Below are 16,016 nucleotides of genomic sequence, written 5' to 3'. Positions count from 1 at the left end.
CTGCAAGTTGGCCTTACTGACTATGTAATTTATTACTTAAAATGATCCCTTAGTTTTAGCAGTATCCTCAGCTACCCCAATAGAAATAGCATTTCATGCAAGCTCTTGAAGACTATCAAAAGAGAATAAATTATTATAATGTATCACTGGGCTTCATGTCCCAGAAGAGGAGAGCCTTATACCTAACACTGCTATTTAATAGATTTAGGGATTATTTTCCACTGTGAAAATTTAATTTAAATTATAGAATTAGTCAATTGCAATTAAAAAAAATCACTTAAAATTTTAAAGAAAAAAAAAAAGAGGAAGAATTTTCTCCTACCTTAAATGTTGGGGAGAGATAGTTTTTCAGAAACCAAAATTTAACTGGTGTTTTTGTATGACGAAGGACAGAAAGCATCATAATTCTGTGGAAATATAAGTCTACAATAAACAAACAAATACACACGGGTCATTAAATTTCAACTGCACTTAGAAAGTACTAAAACTCTAAGTATAATTTCTTTAAGCCAATTTAAGTAGAAATTTTTATCTACTTCTAATTAAAAGCTTTAAAGAGCATGTGTTCAAGGGCACTTTGAGATGGCCTTATTTGATCCAGATTGGCTAAGCAACAATAGAAGGAACAATTTCAAAAGTGGATCTATTAACATGTTTTATTCTAGGAGAGGTGACCAACTAAATCAGATAATGGCTAGTACCTTAAATATTAACTTGGCCACTGAAATAACTTGTTTTACAATCTACTGGTTGAGTTTAATAGGTTGCTGAAAAGAAAAAAAACGAATTTCCAGTCAGACCCTCTTCTGAAAACCCTTAATAACTGTAAGAATCCCTGTTTTAGGTTCAATTATTTTTCATTATCATGGCCTTTGTTTGGTGTAAGCAGTGACTTACAGCCTTACAAGAAATCAAGTCTGCCTTAAAATCAAGACATAATGAACTTGAAAATAAGACAAAGCAGCAAGTAGGATGTTTAAGAGATTACTTTTTCTCCTTTAAAATAAATGTGTCTTTCCCTTTATGAAGGTTGTTGCAAGTTGAAGGAAAGAAACACAGTGCTCAAACTTCAGATGACTCAGCCATCAAATCACCAGGGCTCAAATCAGAAAAGTGACACAGATGGTTGTGAAGAGATCAGGTAATACTGTAAGAATTCCTTAAAAGCACTCACTGCTCATTGAAAGGACCCTGAGATAAGTAAGGCCATATGGGCATGCAGTAAATCCACTTTGTACGACACACAAATAGACACAAGTCTAATGAAGTCACTTCTGTTGTGTCTGTATACAGAGAGGCTGAACTTCAGCTTTTATGTTTGTACTTCATACATGAAAGACATTTTCTGTCTTCAAAGAATAATAGTATTTTTGAACATCTATATGTTGAATCACCTTGTTCTTAAAGATTAGTTTAGTTCTCACTGTATACAACTTCTCTTGGTTTTGAAAATTTATTATTTGGATGTTGCTTAAAAAGTCAGTTTCTTTAGGTTGCTTGGTTTTATTAAGAAAATGTAGAGTATTGCTATGAAATTCTTGCTTCCCCTTTTACCTTTCCTTACCTTAAAAAACGTTCATATAAATGGCCTGAAGCAACAGAAAAAATGTTAAGAATATCACTTTTCTTTTCCTTCTCATCGGCTGGAATTTCTTCTGAAAACCTAAGAATTATTATAAATAATTATATAAAGTTAAACTTCTGCAGAAAAAAAATCCTACTAAATTATCATTAAGCTTATAGATAATTAAAAAAATACACAAAAGAAATACACATCCTGCAGTAAACAAATACACTTACATTCTACTGCCACTGCACATGCCTTGGCTTGGGAGTTATAATCTTCCCCAAAATACTCTCACAACTTTCAGAGGTCTGTGGCGATGGGATTCCCCAGAGTTTTTTGTAACACTTGTTGAATTCTTCTTCAGATTACTGTGATGCCTCTCCCTAGAAGCTAACCTATGTATTTGAGGTATGTTGTACAGAGTTTTCTGTTTCTGCTGCACAGCATTCTTTGCTTTTTTTGAATCCCAAAGTCTGCCAGGGCTGGTTGTTAATCAGGTGCCTTCCAGCACACAGAGGCAGGGGATGGTGGCTGCAGTCTCCCTCAGGCACTGCTTCACATATCTCAGAACTGCAGAGCCAGATTGGTTATAGTTATCAAATGGTTATCAAGCCATTTGATACTGTTGGAAATTTACCTCCATAGTCTTTTTTGTGAGATGAGTCATTCCTCACACACTTAGATTGCATGAGTCACCCTATTACTTTTTCTTTTGGTTATATCTCTTTTAAAAGTATCTTTTAGAAAGTGTAAAAATAGGTATCCTCATAATCTTTAAGAGCAAATAAGACAAGTCTCAGATCTCTAATGTATTCAAAAGAATTCAGATCACTCCACTGATACAAAGCTGAAAGCTCAGAAATAGCTGAGAGGCTGCAATGTGTTTAAGTGGTGTGAATAATCTTTTGAGAAACCCACGTTCTGTTCACTCAGCCATGGTGAAAGGGAGAGACATCAGTGGAGTGGCACTGTCTGCATGGTGTGGCATCTTCAAAGAAGACACACAACCTCTCAAGCAGCACTGAACCCTCACAGGCTAAACAGACTGCAGTTCACAGGTCCAAGCAGTCTGTCTTCTTTCTTCCTGACTTTTTGTCCCATGTCTTATATTTAGTGATAGGATTGAAAGAGTGTCAAGCTCTTTATAAAGCAGCCATCACATGTGAAAAATCAGGGTTTGATGCAAGGATCTTGAAAATATTGATTCTGCAAAGCTTTAGAGAAAGCAGAAATTTCCCAGAGCTGCTGGGCTGACCTCTAAGGTCCCGTGGGAAAAGCAGTCAGATAGAGAAGGGCAGCTCAGGTATGAAAGGGATTGGGCAGAGTGGTGTGCACATCTCCCATGTTAGAGCCCATGGGGGTTCCTGTAGTGAACAATGTGCTGGTGGATATTCATTTCATTCTGGGATAACAAAAAGAAAGGGTATTTGACAGGATCCTAGATGGCAAAAGGCTGACAGCCTCAAATTATGCTCTTGAGCCACAACCTTGAATCAACTTCACTGCATGAGGGGCTTCCTTGGGCCAGCCAAGCTCAGAGCATGATTACTGCCACTGTGATGAAAGGCAAGACCTGGAAGGTTGAGACATCTCTGGCCTTGTAACCTTCTTAGAGGGAGTCAAGATTTTGATCTCTGCACATACATCCTTTGACACAGCTAATTAGAAGTGAGAAGTTTGAAGTAAATGAAAAATTCCTTCAACTAACATCATTCTTCAGAAGAACCTTTGTGCAGCAATGTGGGTCCAGGGTGGAAGAAATTTTAAAGCTGTAGCATAGTGGTCTGGGAGGCTCTCTGAATCTAGTCAATATGGGTACAAATTGCAAAAGAGGAAATTTAGGTTATAGTAGGAAGGAATTCTTTAGTGTGAGGGTGGTTAGACATTGGAACAGGCTGCCCCATCCCTGGCAGTGTTCAAGGCCAAGCTGGATGCTGCTCTGAACAAGCTCTTCTACTGGGAGGTGTTCCTACCCACGGCAGGGGGGTTGAGACTGGATGATCTTCAAAGGTGCTCTTAACCCTTAACATTCTGTGATTCTATTGTAACAGAATGTACACTACTGTAACAGTAAAATCATCTGTGGATAAATGGTCATAAAAATAAAATCAGCAACAGACACTCAATAACATCTCAGGTCTGAAGGTACTTGTGGCACAAGAGGTGAGACATTTTAAAGCTGGGACAGAAGCCAGTCCTGGATCTATCAAGAGAGGTGTGTGTACAGGACTGACTGGAGCCAAGTGATTAGCAGATGAAGTAGAACTGCTATGCCTTTTCTTTATTTTCTTTAGCAGTCTGTGACTGACAACCATTGCCTAAGCTACTGAAAACTGAATAAAACCTTTTTTGAGTCTTGTTCAAAACAGCAAATGAGAAATACTACAAAGTTATTAGCCCCAAATGTAATGCTTGAGATGCTTATTACAGTTACTTAAAGAACTCAAACTTGAAAGTAAAAGGTAATACACTTGAGATTTCATAAATTATGTCCAGGAGCAAACAAACAGCATTGGTCTGCTTTTTGATGTTCAGTTTGACATACATGAGTATCACATAACCAGCTGAGATTTTCACATTGAGACTGATTCCCTGCCACACCAAAATGAAAAAAAACAGCCAAAGGAGAAAATGAAGAGAAACTGGAAATACAAAGGAGGGATTAAGAAGGGAATAAAAAAGGAGATTTACATGACATTATAGCTTGTCTTTCCCCCTTTTTATTTACATTATAAATCCCTTGGAGAGACTTTTTACACATTTGTATCAGTATCAAGCAAGAAAATTTACTTGCTATGAGTAATAATTAACATGTCCTGGAACAGCTAAATTAGAATCAAGTTATGCATTACCTTGCAACTGATTCCACTTTTCCTTTTTTTGCTGTTGTTCCATCTGTAAGAAGCTCTTCATTCACTTTATCAGGCTTTTTCTGTACCTAGTCAATAAAATAAAGGTCTTTGTGCAACTTGGGAAGGGAGTTGATAGTAATTACTCCTTGTATTGTGATATCTCACCATGGTGTACTAACTGGCTAGAGCCACTAAGTATGGTGATTAATAAATCAGCCAGCACATTTCAAGCCCTCTGTACATCTTTATCAAACAACACCTAAAAACATGGTGAATTTTATCTCATTTTCCTCCCTCACAAGTTTATGATCCAGCCATTAGCTGGAAGAAGCGTAGCACCTCACAATGGAACTTACCTGAGAGGAAATTGTCATTTTCATAAGCCCTTCACAGGGAGAAAGTGACAAATTTGTCACTGAAACAGAAGCTCTTGCATCCAACTTAAGCAATTTCTGCTGTCTTATCCAGATGCTTGTAATGGCTCAAGATTAATTTCATTTACCACCTCAATTTCCTTGATTAAAAGAAATCTAATTGCTTTTGAAAACCAAATAGCTTCTTACACCCTGAATGTGTGAATCTAGTCATATTAATTTCACATGTTTATATTGTCAAGCTAACACAGATTTCTGTTGACACTATCCTGAAGCCACATCCTAGGATCAGTGAAGTGATTCTAGAGTTCAACTGAATGGCAGAGTTTACATATTCTAGTTATAAGCTTTATACACATACCACCTTTCACATAAAATAATATTCCTGTTTTGGCTCTAAATAAGAAAATTAGGCACCCTTTCACCCATTCTCTGTTGTTTAAAGACAGGCTTATCATGCTCCAGAATCTTACACATTTTCCCTGGCTTGTGGAAACTTTCAGTTACAGGACTGGGGAAGAGACTCCTGTCTGGTTTTTTAAAATATTTACAAATATTTTAAAAATATTTAAAATATATAGTGGAAAATATAGTGTATTATGAGGATCTTTCTCCTCAGTAAGTAGTGTTTCATTAGCTGTTTTTGAAACATCTAATGAAAGTAATGTAATTTTGTTGACACAAATTTGGTCGCCTAGGGTAAAATTCAACACAACTGATTTTGACTTCCAGTCTGGAATCTGGACTTTGTGTAAAATCTGTCCTCACGCACTGGAGAGAAATGGATGTCTCAAGAGGTCATTCTCTTGATTTAAATCCATATATGAGCAGGGATGAGCAGTCCTTTGGATTCTCTCCTGCTAAGCAGAAAGGGATTTAAGTCACCAAGACTGCACACTTGGGCACCTCGAGCTAGATGAGATAAATGTTATCTATGTTTAACAGCTATTTAACAAATCTCCCACACAATTAGTATCACCTGATTGGATCAAATTGACTACATTAATTTGCACATCCTTCTCTTTAATTATACAAAATCTAAATTATATATTTCAGTATACATATTTCAATTAAATATAGCCTGAGACAGATAAAAGCATAAGTCATATTTCATACCAGGAAACACTGTATACATACTTGAACTTTGATAATTTTGCTTCTGAAGTTGTTTAATACCACAATAACGTCTGCCAGGTCAGCTACAGAATCTGTTCCTTCATGGCTGTGAGGAGACAAAAAGCCCAGATAAATGTACTGTCTCATTAAAATATGTATTGTTACTTGGGTTTAATCAGAGAGTAAGGTTTAGAATTGCTGATGTTTACAGAAAAAAATTACTTCACTTGCATCTAATTATTTTTCAACTTCAAAAACTTTGAGTTTATTCATCACTGGACATTGTCCACAGATGTCACATTAATTTTTTAATTTGAATTTTTACAGGAAATTTATTAATCAATGAAAAACTGCAGTAACCTACAGTTAAGCACATTATTATGTATTATATATACATATATATTATATTCAAATATAACAACAATTATTATTAATATAATTTATTATAATATATTTATAATAAAAGAAGTATTTCAATCTTGTTTCAATGTGCATCATACCACTTACCTGAACACTGCAGGATTTTACACACTCATCTGAATTTTCTATTTATGTTTTTGGTAAAATGTGCCTGTAATCACCAAGTCTCATGGAGATGACCTATCCTTGCATAAAACAATGTTCAGAATTATCTGAACTTTTCTACTCTCTATTGTAGTTTTATTTTCACACTTTTAAAATATCATACATATGCACACCCAGCCAAAAATGGTCTTTGCATCACAAGTATGTACAGGGCTCAGACATTAATTTCATTTTAAATAAAGTGTGTCACTAAAAAGTTCTAAAATATAAAATTTGATCCAAACAAACTGCTGATAGCAGCACCTGGCCTGATGTTCCATTTTTGCCCCCAGTGTTCACACAACCAATATTTTCTCTGTTATTCACTCAGTTACCTCAAAATCCCCATGCTATGAATTTTGTAGGTAGATAGAGAGGATTCTGCTGATAAAGAGGATTTTCCAAGTCTCTGCAATATTCTCAGTGTGTTTGGATGTAAATTCAACAACATTGCTTTGTCTCCCTAAATCTCTTTCATGGATGCCTCCCTGTGGGCTCCATCTTTACTGAGTGCCAACTGTTTTACTCTGCACAGAACTCAGTTTGATGAATTTCTGTCCTACTATGAACAAACTTTTTAAATCCAAGCAAAATATCTTGCATACTGACAGCACTCTGACACTTGTAATAACAGCTACCTTAATATTATGTAATTGTGAAAAGCAAAACATCTAGCAGACTATTTACATCACAACTTTAACTTCAAAACACTTAGATGCTTTTAATACAAATACAAGTAAATACCAATATAATACAAATTATAATTTTCCATATGGGGGACAAAAGAATTTGGGTTCAAGAAATAGAGATCCTTTAAAAGCTCAAGCCCAGGAAACAAACATACACTCCTTTCCTAAATTATAAAATATATACCTTTCACCTAGGCAGTCTGCAGGACATCAAAATATAATAATATCTTATATCCTATATATGTCTACCCGGCTTTTTAAAAAGTAAAATATTCATCACGATTTTATAGGTATCTTTTGCTATAAATAATTTTTTGCCATCTTATCTAGCAATACCTACTTGTTTTCCTACCAACATCAAAGTCCCAAAAATAAGAAGTGCTCAGATTATTGCTGAGTATAACAATTTTTGCTTTCCTAATATTCATAGTAATTTATTAATAACAAATTGATTTACAAGTGTGATTGCATCAATATAATTATCCTTGTTAGAAACAGTCTTTAAGAAGAAAGAGACAGCTTATTTTAAATGTTAAGTATTTATATATAGTAAAAATAAATTAGTTCCAACTACGAGAGAAGCAAGTAAGATAAATACTGAGATGTAGAACATTCTAAAACTCCCTTTATAATGCACAGGCCTGTGCCTCAAAGAAACCACGTTCAGCTCACAGTTCAACAGAGGGTGTGACTAATATATATGGATGGAGAATATAGTGCAACAGCTCTTGGCAAAATTCCATCCTATCAAACAGTTTCCTGAGCTCTGATAGCAACTTCATACTATTAATACTGTAAAAGAAATATCAAAGATCCTGGTGCAGCCCTGCAAACATACTTTTCCTCTTGTACTTTAAGTCTACAGTTGGAAGAATAAGATGAAATAAATTGCATTGCTTAGATTCCTCATGAGGTATTAGTTTTTAGTAATTTAGCTGAGTTCAATTAAGCCCATTTGTGTTATAGAGGGAAAATGAGCAAAACCCCAGTAGATAATTTAAATTTCCTCTGATCCAGGCTAGAATGTAGAGTTGTTTTGTATAATTTTGTTTCATTATTTAACCCAACTGCACCTCATTACATTATTTTTTAAACCATGCTATCTTATATAAATCACTTTATATTTCTTAAGAATTAAATGCTAAATTAGACAAATGGTACAGATGCAGTTGGTGGAGATCAGTTGAACCTCAAAGGGTAAGGACTATGTTTTTCTGCTTTTTCAACAGATTGTAAGTGATTTCTGAAAAAAAAATAATTGAAAATTGCAAACAAACAGAATGAATCTAACATCCCATTAATATTTCTCCCTGTAACACTGATATTAACTAAAGGTTCAAAACCACAAAGAGGCTCAGCAAGTTCTTTGTTTTTTAATAGCAGCTATAATTAACAATATATGGAACTATGTCTTCCTGGGCTTCAAGTAATAATAAATATTTTATAAGAAAGAGACCTATTTCAAACCCCACAATTACTCTGAGGGGGAAAAGATAACAGGAAAAAGGCAAAAACAAAGAAAAACTGAAGCTGAAATTAAATAAGCAATACTGCTTCTCTAGAAGTGATTAGATCTAAAGCTTCAGGAGAGAGCTCTCATAGGCTACAGGTCTGTGCTTTTACATAAAACATGAGGAAAAGGTGATTCTTCTAAGGAATAGCTGGAATGACAGTGAGCACATATATTCCTTTCCATGAAAATCACAGATCTAGAAGCCACAGAGATGTCACCTAAATGCCAGTTACAGGAATACAACTTTCTTTCTATGGACAGAGGTTTCTCCCAAGAGAGGGAGATGTGGTGCAGTCAACATGCAGCCAGGGTCTCAAAATGAAGGATGCTTTAATATCCTAAGGTGGAGGTGTAAACACAGTGATCCTTAGGTGACTTAGACAACTAAGTAACACTCAGAATTCATCGAAGAAAAAAGTCTAGAACTGAAATGATTGCAATGCTTCTGTTAAAAAAATATGCCACTTGTAAACACACTGTATTCAGAGGGCTGAAAAAATGGTGAGAGGGAAATGTGTGGTACTTCCTTCAGATAGTTCTGGAGGTAATTTGTGAGAGCAATGCTCCATTGGACATACTCTTTAAATTACATGTTAAGTATGTTGGAAATGCAAAAACATTACAAACAAAACCATGAGTGACATTTCTACAGAATTTGGTGGTGTGATTATGCTAACTATGCATGGAAACTGACAGGGCAAGTGTCTGGTAGCTGTGCAACTGTGTAGTAAGGGACATGGCTAGCATCTAGTCCAGCTGAGCAGCTTGGCATTATTATGCCTTCAATGCCTTCAAAAATACATGAAACCATCAAACAACAACAATACAAGGAAATAAGGTATTCCTTACAAACTTTAAATCATCATTTGCATCTTATAGTTTTCAATGCTATCTTTGCTCACTTTCTTTCAGTGTTGTCATCTTTTCAAAATATGTTGCAGTTTCAGATGAATTTGTTTCCAAATGATGGATTCATACTTACGAAAACACCTGATAAATCTCCTCAGATCTCCCTTTACGCAATCTCAGCGTCCAAGCGCCTGGATTTGCTTTCAGCTGGAAATACCCCTAAGGAAAAAACACAGGCACTTGTTCTGCTTGCATTTCAGGCTCAACCATCTTCATATACAAAAATAAACTACTCAGTAGTTGTACTAGCCCTGAAAGAAGTGTGTCAGGTATGCAACAACTATCACTTTCCTGCATGTCTGTTTTAATGTCTTTCTGCGCTCTGTTTGTTTCTAGCTGAATTTGAGTTACATACAAAAACTCCACCAAGGACAGCAAGTAAAAGAGCAGCAAAGAAATAACTTATTGAACAGATCTTAAATTGAAAAGCTTCTTTGAAACTCAAAATTTTTGTCTGAAACAACTTTCCAAGTCAACACAATTCCTTGCCATTTTAGGAACACTGTAAAGAGCTATTGCTAAGTTAAAGTCACAGAGAGCAAGCTTTGAAATGTGAAGAATTGTTAAACGTTTCATCATGCCAAACATCATCTACTGTTGAGTCTGTATTCAATACTTGGGCAAAAATCAAAGATTCACAATTTATTAAGTATTTCATTCCTTATGATACAGTATTTACAAAGACTAGAGAACAGCAGATAGGTAAAAGGTCTTATCAAAATCCTTCCCATTCAAATTCCCTTAGCCAACAGAAAATAAAGGTTTTACTTCAGAAGTCACATGGTCTTCTGCTCTACAGACTGCCAACATGAAAAATAACTACTTCGCATGATGAGAGAAATTCTCAGGTGTGGGTATCTCCCACCAAGGCTCTAAGCACCTACCTGAAGCATCTAAAATGGGAGTCTTCTTTTGCCTGGATCATTGTGTAACAAAAAGGGTTCTTTTATTCAGAATGTGAATCATACCTTACATTTATCAGGGAATCTCAGCCTGAATATAACTGCCTCCTACCACCTACTGGAGGCAATTAGGCTGCCAGTTTAGGCACTTCAGGCAAGAGTATAAAATTAGGCTGTATTCAAATCTATACTGCATCACAGGAGAGGAGCAGAGGGAAAGCTCAACAAATTGGAGATGAGCTCAGCTCCAAGATGTGTCTGTTACTTTTAGCATTACTAAGCTTGCAACACAGAGAAATGGATTTAAAGAACAAGATGCTCATGAAGAATTCTCACAAGAAGTGTGCAATTGCAATGACTATTCCTGTAGCAAGTACTTACAAGGTTGGCCATCACAATAGTATCAACCATGACAGGATTCTTCTCTGTGCCCAGAGTGAACTGTAACCCTCGAGGAGGTTGTCCAGTTGTCACATCAAAGCAATGTCCTTCAAGCAATATATATTCCAGCTCATATTCTGCTATAACTGCCCCTTTTATCTATGGAAGGAATGCTTCATCAATAAATTATGTCATTTAACCACGTAGGAAAAGCAAAATATTACAGTCACAAACATGTGTGGGATTTACCACAATGTAACTCCCACAGTCAAAAAAACCCAAAGAAAAGTCCATCCACAGGAACTTAACTCAATTATAAAACAGGTATCCAAGACAAAGAGGAAGGGTCACACTCTGGAGAGACCTTCTCTCCACTAACTGTTGAAGCTGAGGCACCTCTGCCTTTGTAAGGTAAATCCCAGCTTTACTTTCACAATACACTTCCCAAATACACAGCTTTGGTCAATCGAACACCCTCAATATTTTGCATAAGCTTATTGACTCAAACAAAACGAATTATTTTGAAGATGGGGAATTAAAATAGAATTAAATAATAATTGAAAGAATTTTGAACTAAAAGAGGGTGAAATACATTTTGAACTACATTAATAAACAGTCATATATTCCAATTTATATGAAGATTTACCTAGGTTACAAGAACTAGGAAACATAAAGAATGCTTTAATTGCTTTACTTTTATCTTAAATGCAGTATTTCTCTAAACACAAAACTCAACATAGCAGGTAAATTGCTTTAACTTGTAGTTTGCATTCCGATTTTTTTTTCTATTCCATTGCTTTCCTTTAAGACTTGTCTCTTTTTTTTTAAGAGAGCAATGGATGAAAAGATGATGACAATAGAAACAGTAAAATATTGCCTATTTCCAAAGAAAAATCTACCAAAGAAAATTACCAAAGAAACAACTGCCAAAGAAAATATTTCAGGAGAACTGACACAAGACAAATCTTGCAACATTTCCACTTCCCTCTTGAAGTAGAAGGGCCAACACAAGTTTTACAGTGTTTGCAAACTCTTACTTACTTCCTGCAAATGAATGTTATCAAGGTCACAGGAACTGTTTACTGCTTCAACCAGCCAGCTTTCAGGAGTGATCATGTTTAGAGTCAAAAGAGGTGATTCTGGCAATTCTAGGAATTTTGCTACAGGTTCAGAAGGAAGGTGCTTATTGATTCCATAATTTAATTCTGGTTCCAGAACAAAACGATAGAAGCTGTTGAAAAAGAAGTGTGACAAAACCCAACTTTTGGTAAAATACAAACATGAAGCTCTTCTAAAATATTTTCAAATATAGTGAGTATTTGCCAAGTATGATGAAATTTGGAGGCAAAGTAGCTCCTTATTCTTTTGGAATATCATCAGACAATACCTACAGCATCTCAAATGGGCTGGTAGATGAACACTGACCTATACACTTTTGGTAATTTTTCTGTGGATGTGTCTATTTTCCATTAACACTCTAAAGGCCATGAAAGTGAATACCCATGAGATGCATTTAGATAGCCTGGCTGTTAGCAGCCTTGAATTCTCAGAATCTGTATCCCTGAACTATGCAGAAGGACAAATCTCTATTGGAAAAAAGTCTTTGAGAATGGCTACTGTCACTAGCAGCAGCAAGGACAGAGCAGAGGAAGGACAGGGTTTCCCTGTTCCTCTCCAGCTCTTACCCCAATTATTCCACACATAAAAGTTCTCCCAAGCACAAAGAAAGAACCAGGTACCAAGACCTGCAAAGTGCCCAGCTTCAAAAGCCATCATAATGATGTTCATACAAGAAGACACTCAGAAGACTGAAATTAAGAGGCTCTTGTGGAACAAATGCATAAAACGCATAAAAACTAAGGACTTCTGTTTTGTGGGCAAATGATTAATTCTGCAGCTCTCTGGCTAAAGGACAGGCACCGCCACCAACCTCTCTCACAGGCAATTAGTAATATAGGTGTTAGGATTATAGGTAAAGTACCTGCCAAGGAGATGGCTGTACTTAAACATTTCTCTTAGAGGGAAAGAAATCCTCTTGGAAGGAATTAATTTCAGTGTAAATGTCTATCACTGAATTAGTGAACCACAATTTTTACACACAGATAAAAGAAACTTCAAATTATAGTAGATACATTCAGGATATCATGTTCTCAATGAAATATAACATCATCTCAATATAACAAATGCAGACTGTATATTTATTCAGATGAATTTAATTCCTAGGAGTACTGAATCTGTACAATCTATTACACAAACTGTGGGCTGTAAAGAAGGGAACAACTTAGACAGATAATCTCCCTCTGAAAGTTTTCACAGCTATAAAAGACTACTGATTTATTTAAGGCCTGTTAATGAGAGGTATTTGATGGACTAGATCATTTCCTGTGATACTGTGCTTGACATATTAGAACAAAACTTTTATTAAACAAGTGCCAACTGCTTAGGTAACATTCAGTGAAAAATGCATCAACAAAAAGAATTCAGAAACACAAAGCAATATTTACTTTTAAAGAAAAATACACCATTAAGACTGTTTTTCCAAAATGAGCATGACAAGCTATGAACTACTAACCTCTTCAGTGGCACTTCAGACAGCTTAGATCTACAGTTCAAAAATAACCTGAGTTTCATATTGATAATGTCCTTCAGTACCTACAGAAAAAAAATCTCTGTAAAAAATGGTTCTTGGTAATCACCAAACTTTGAAAATAAGCCAAAGTTACCCTTGTGACATCCTGCCATTTCTCAAGTTCCAGCAGGAATCTAAAACTTTTTGAAGATGTAAATATATCTGTATATTAAAAGTTATTGTCAGATATTATAAATGAATATATGACCTTTGCTAAAACTGCATGATTTAGCACATGATATTCTTGACAGCCAAAATTTTAATGTCTTCATGGAATTTTTTCAAGAGCAGCTCTCTCCATTTTCCAACACTAGAGTAAATGATATTATCACCCTTGTTACATTGTGATTTTAAAGCACTTGAAGGTCTCTAAGTACAACACATGCCTTTAATCCAACAACCAATCTTAAAACAATTGCTTTCACTCTTATTAAAATAGCTGTATATAGAAAATTGTTAAATATAGAGAAGTTCAGGGAACTATTTTAATACCCAATTACTTACTAACTTTAAATGTCAACAATAGACTAATGATGTATTAAACCATTCAATTAACTTCAAAACATTTCGGTAAGTTCACATATTTCTATTTTTTTTCTCTCAGTTTCTTCATCTGTTAATTTCTAAAATAGTAATGTTTTGGATGCTGTTATATAGGAACCATAATATTAGGACAGTATTTTTTTCTAATTTTTGTGCGCAATCTGTTTTGTTTTGCTTAAAGCTAACAAAGTCATTAATTTCTTTAAAGCACTCATAAAAACCTTTATCAAATTACCTTCAGTTCTGTGGTTTCTGACACAAAGTGCTTACCTGAAAGCATAAAGCAGCTGTGCCTACATTTACGGATATTAGAAAGGCCAGTAAGACATAAAAGCTAAGTTATAACACCAATACTTGTAAGGCTAATATCTAAAATTACTACAATAGCAAATAAATTGGGAACAAAGCAAGACAATATTCATCATTAAATCTCTTTTTTATTATGACTATAATTTTTCTCTCCTCAGTTCAGCCCATGGCTTACACACATTCTTTACTACAATGCTGTAACTTTACTTAGCCCTGGGGAACCGTTCTATTCCTAGTTTCTTATTCTTTTGTGCCACTGAATGCCATCACTGAAAAACTACTGAATAAACCCAAAGAGTAGATAGAACAGCATATTGGTGTGAACAAGTGAAGAAGCAGGAAATGAGAACCTAAGAGCACTGGAAGGATAAAAAGGGAAAGCATCACATGACATAAGTTTAAGACCACCAAAATCAAAACAGAGGTCAAAGTGACTCAAATATCTATCTACCATTCAGAATAAAAAGAATGATAAAAGCCTGTAAGGACTTTACCTTCAAACTAAACAAAACCCTCATCCCAACAGCAAGAATGATTCTTCAGCAATCTGCATTGCTAGGCTTTTGTGTATAGAATGAAATTATCTTGCAGAAGGCTGATGCATCATCCCAATTCATCAGCTGACCATGAAATTTAGCACAGTAGCCAAAAAAAACCTAAAAGCCTTTCTTAATTAACATTTCAAAGGACTTTAAATAGGAAATGACAAATAAGACAATAATTCATTATCTCTGTGTTTTTCAACAATACAACTTCTGAAAACACTGAACTTGGTTCTATTATTTAGGGCTTCTGAGGACACCAGAAACCAGGACATTGGAGTTAACACTTGAAAATGGTGACAAAATTACAAAGACTCTTTTAGAGGATATTTGAAGAGTTCAGTCGGTTTACTTTAAATAAGAAAACTCAAAGAGCATGGAAATTTAGTTCAGGGAGCACTGTAAAACATGGTTGAAATATTTCAGGAGGCCTGAAAATTATTCAAGAGATAGTTTTATGGTGCATGTGCACAACAAAAAGTCATTTGCAAGACACTTGAGTTACCACAACTCATCTGAAGAACATTAACTCAGTAAACCATGATTATCTAACCAGTCACTTGGAATTGTTTGTGAACTTCAGGATAATACAAAGTATCTGCACTGAAAACGAACTTACAATAGAATCTTCAACAGAACTGGCAAAATGATGAGAACATCAATGCTTACAGCATGGATCTAAACAAAAACATGTAATTCCAAGTTTGAGTTTAACAGTAAGGTTAATTAGCCACAGGAAAATCTCAGTAGGTGCTCTAATCTGTACTCAGCTGCTTGGTAATATTTAAATTAGGAATTGATTAAAAAATTATTTCTACTTCAAATAATAATTGTGAAAAAGGAGTCCTGACACATGCATTATATAGGCAATCAGACTAGATCACCAAAAGGGGCTCCTGCAGGGATTCCTTTTACTTTAGGCATGGAATATTAAGTCCTCACTGAAGACAGAATGAACAAAGGAAAATAGGCAAAAGATAACTGACAAGAAAAAAATAAAAGGTTTGATTTTTTTTCTCCACGTTTTTGAATTGCTGGATACTTACTGGAACAAGAAAAAAAAGGTGGATAATCCTAAGACTACACAGAATAATCTTTCCTCCTCTTTTTGGTGAACCATGAGGAA

The 16,016-nt window shown here is 35.2% G+C and overlaps 1 protein-coding gene across 7 annotated transcripts in view; it reads right to left on the bottom strand.

Annotated features, from left to right (window-relative positions):
• UGGT2 (UDP-glucose glycoprotein glucosyltransferase 2) overlaps positions 1-16,016 on the bottom strand; it is a 76,969-nt gene that overhangs the window by 7,887 nt on the left and 53,066 nt on the right. For 6 of the 7 annotated variants that reach the window (XM_064712549.1, XM_064712568.1, XM_064712559.1 and 3 more), the window contains 8 exons: positions 13,440-13,519; positions 11,909-12,098; positions 10,868-11,026; positions 9,658-9,743; positions 5,931-6,015; positions 4,420-4,505; positions 1,565-1,663; positions 323-407 (listed from right to left, as the gene is read on the bottom strand). In XM_064712549.1, the coding sequence (XP_064568619.1) occupies positions 323-407; positions 1,565-1,663; positions 4,420-4,505; positions 5,931-6,015; positions 9,658-9,743; positions 10,868-11,026; positions 11,909-12,098; positions 13,440-13,519 (870 nt within the window). Of the gene's footprint in view, positions 1-322; positions 424-1,564; positions 1,664-4,419; positions 4,506-5,930; positions 6,016-9,657; positions 9,744-10,867; positions 11,027-11,908; positions 12,099-13,439; positions 13,520-16,016 lie in introns of all 7 variants that reach the window. The other variant, XM_064712602.1, reaches the window with a different exon arrangement.

This window comes from Zonotrichia leucophrys, chromosome 1, assembly GCF_028769735.1.
Source record: "Zonotrichia leucophrys gambelii isolate GWCS_2022_RI chromosome 1, RI_Zleu_2.0, whole genome shotgun sequence".
NCBI classification, from domain to species: Eukaryota; Metazoa; Chordata; class Aves; order Passeriformes; family Passerellidae; genus Zonotrichia; species Zonotrichia leucophrys.
Note: the sequence above shows the minus strand (reverse complement) of the source record. Positions and strands in the feature narration are given on the sequence as shown.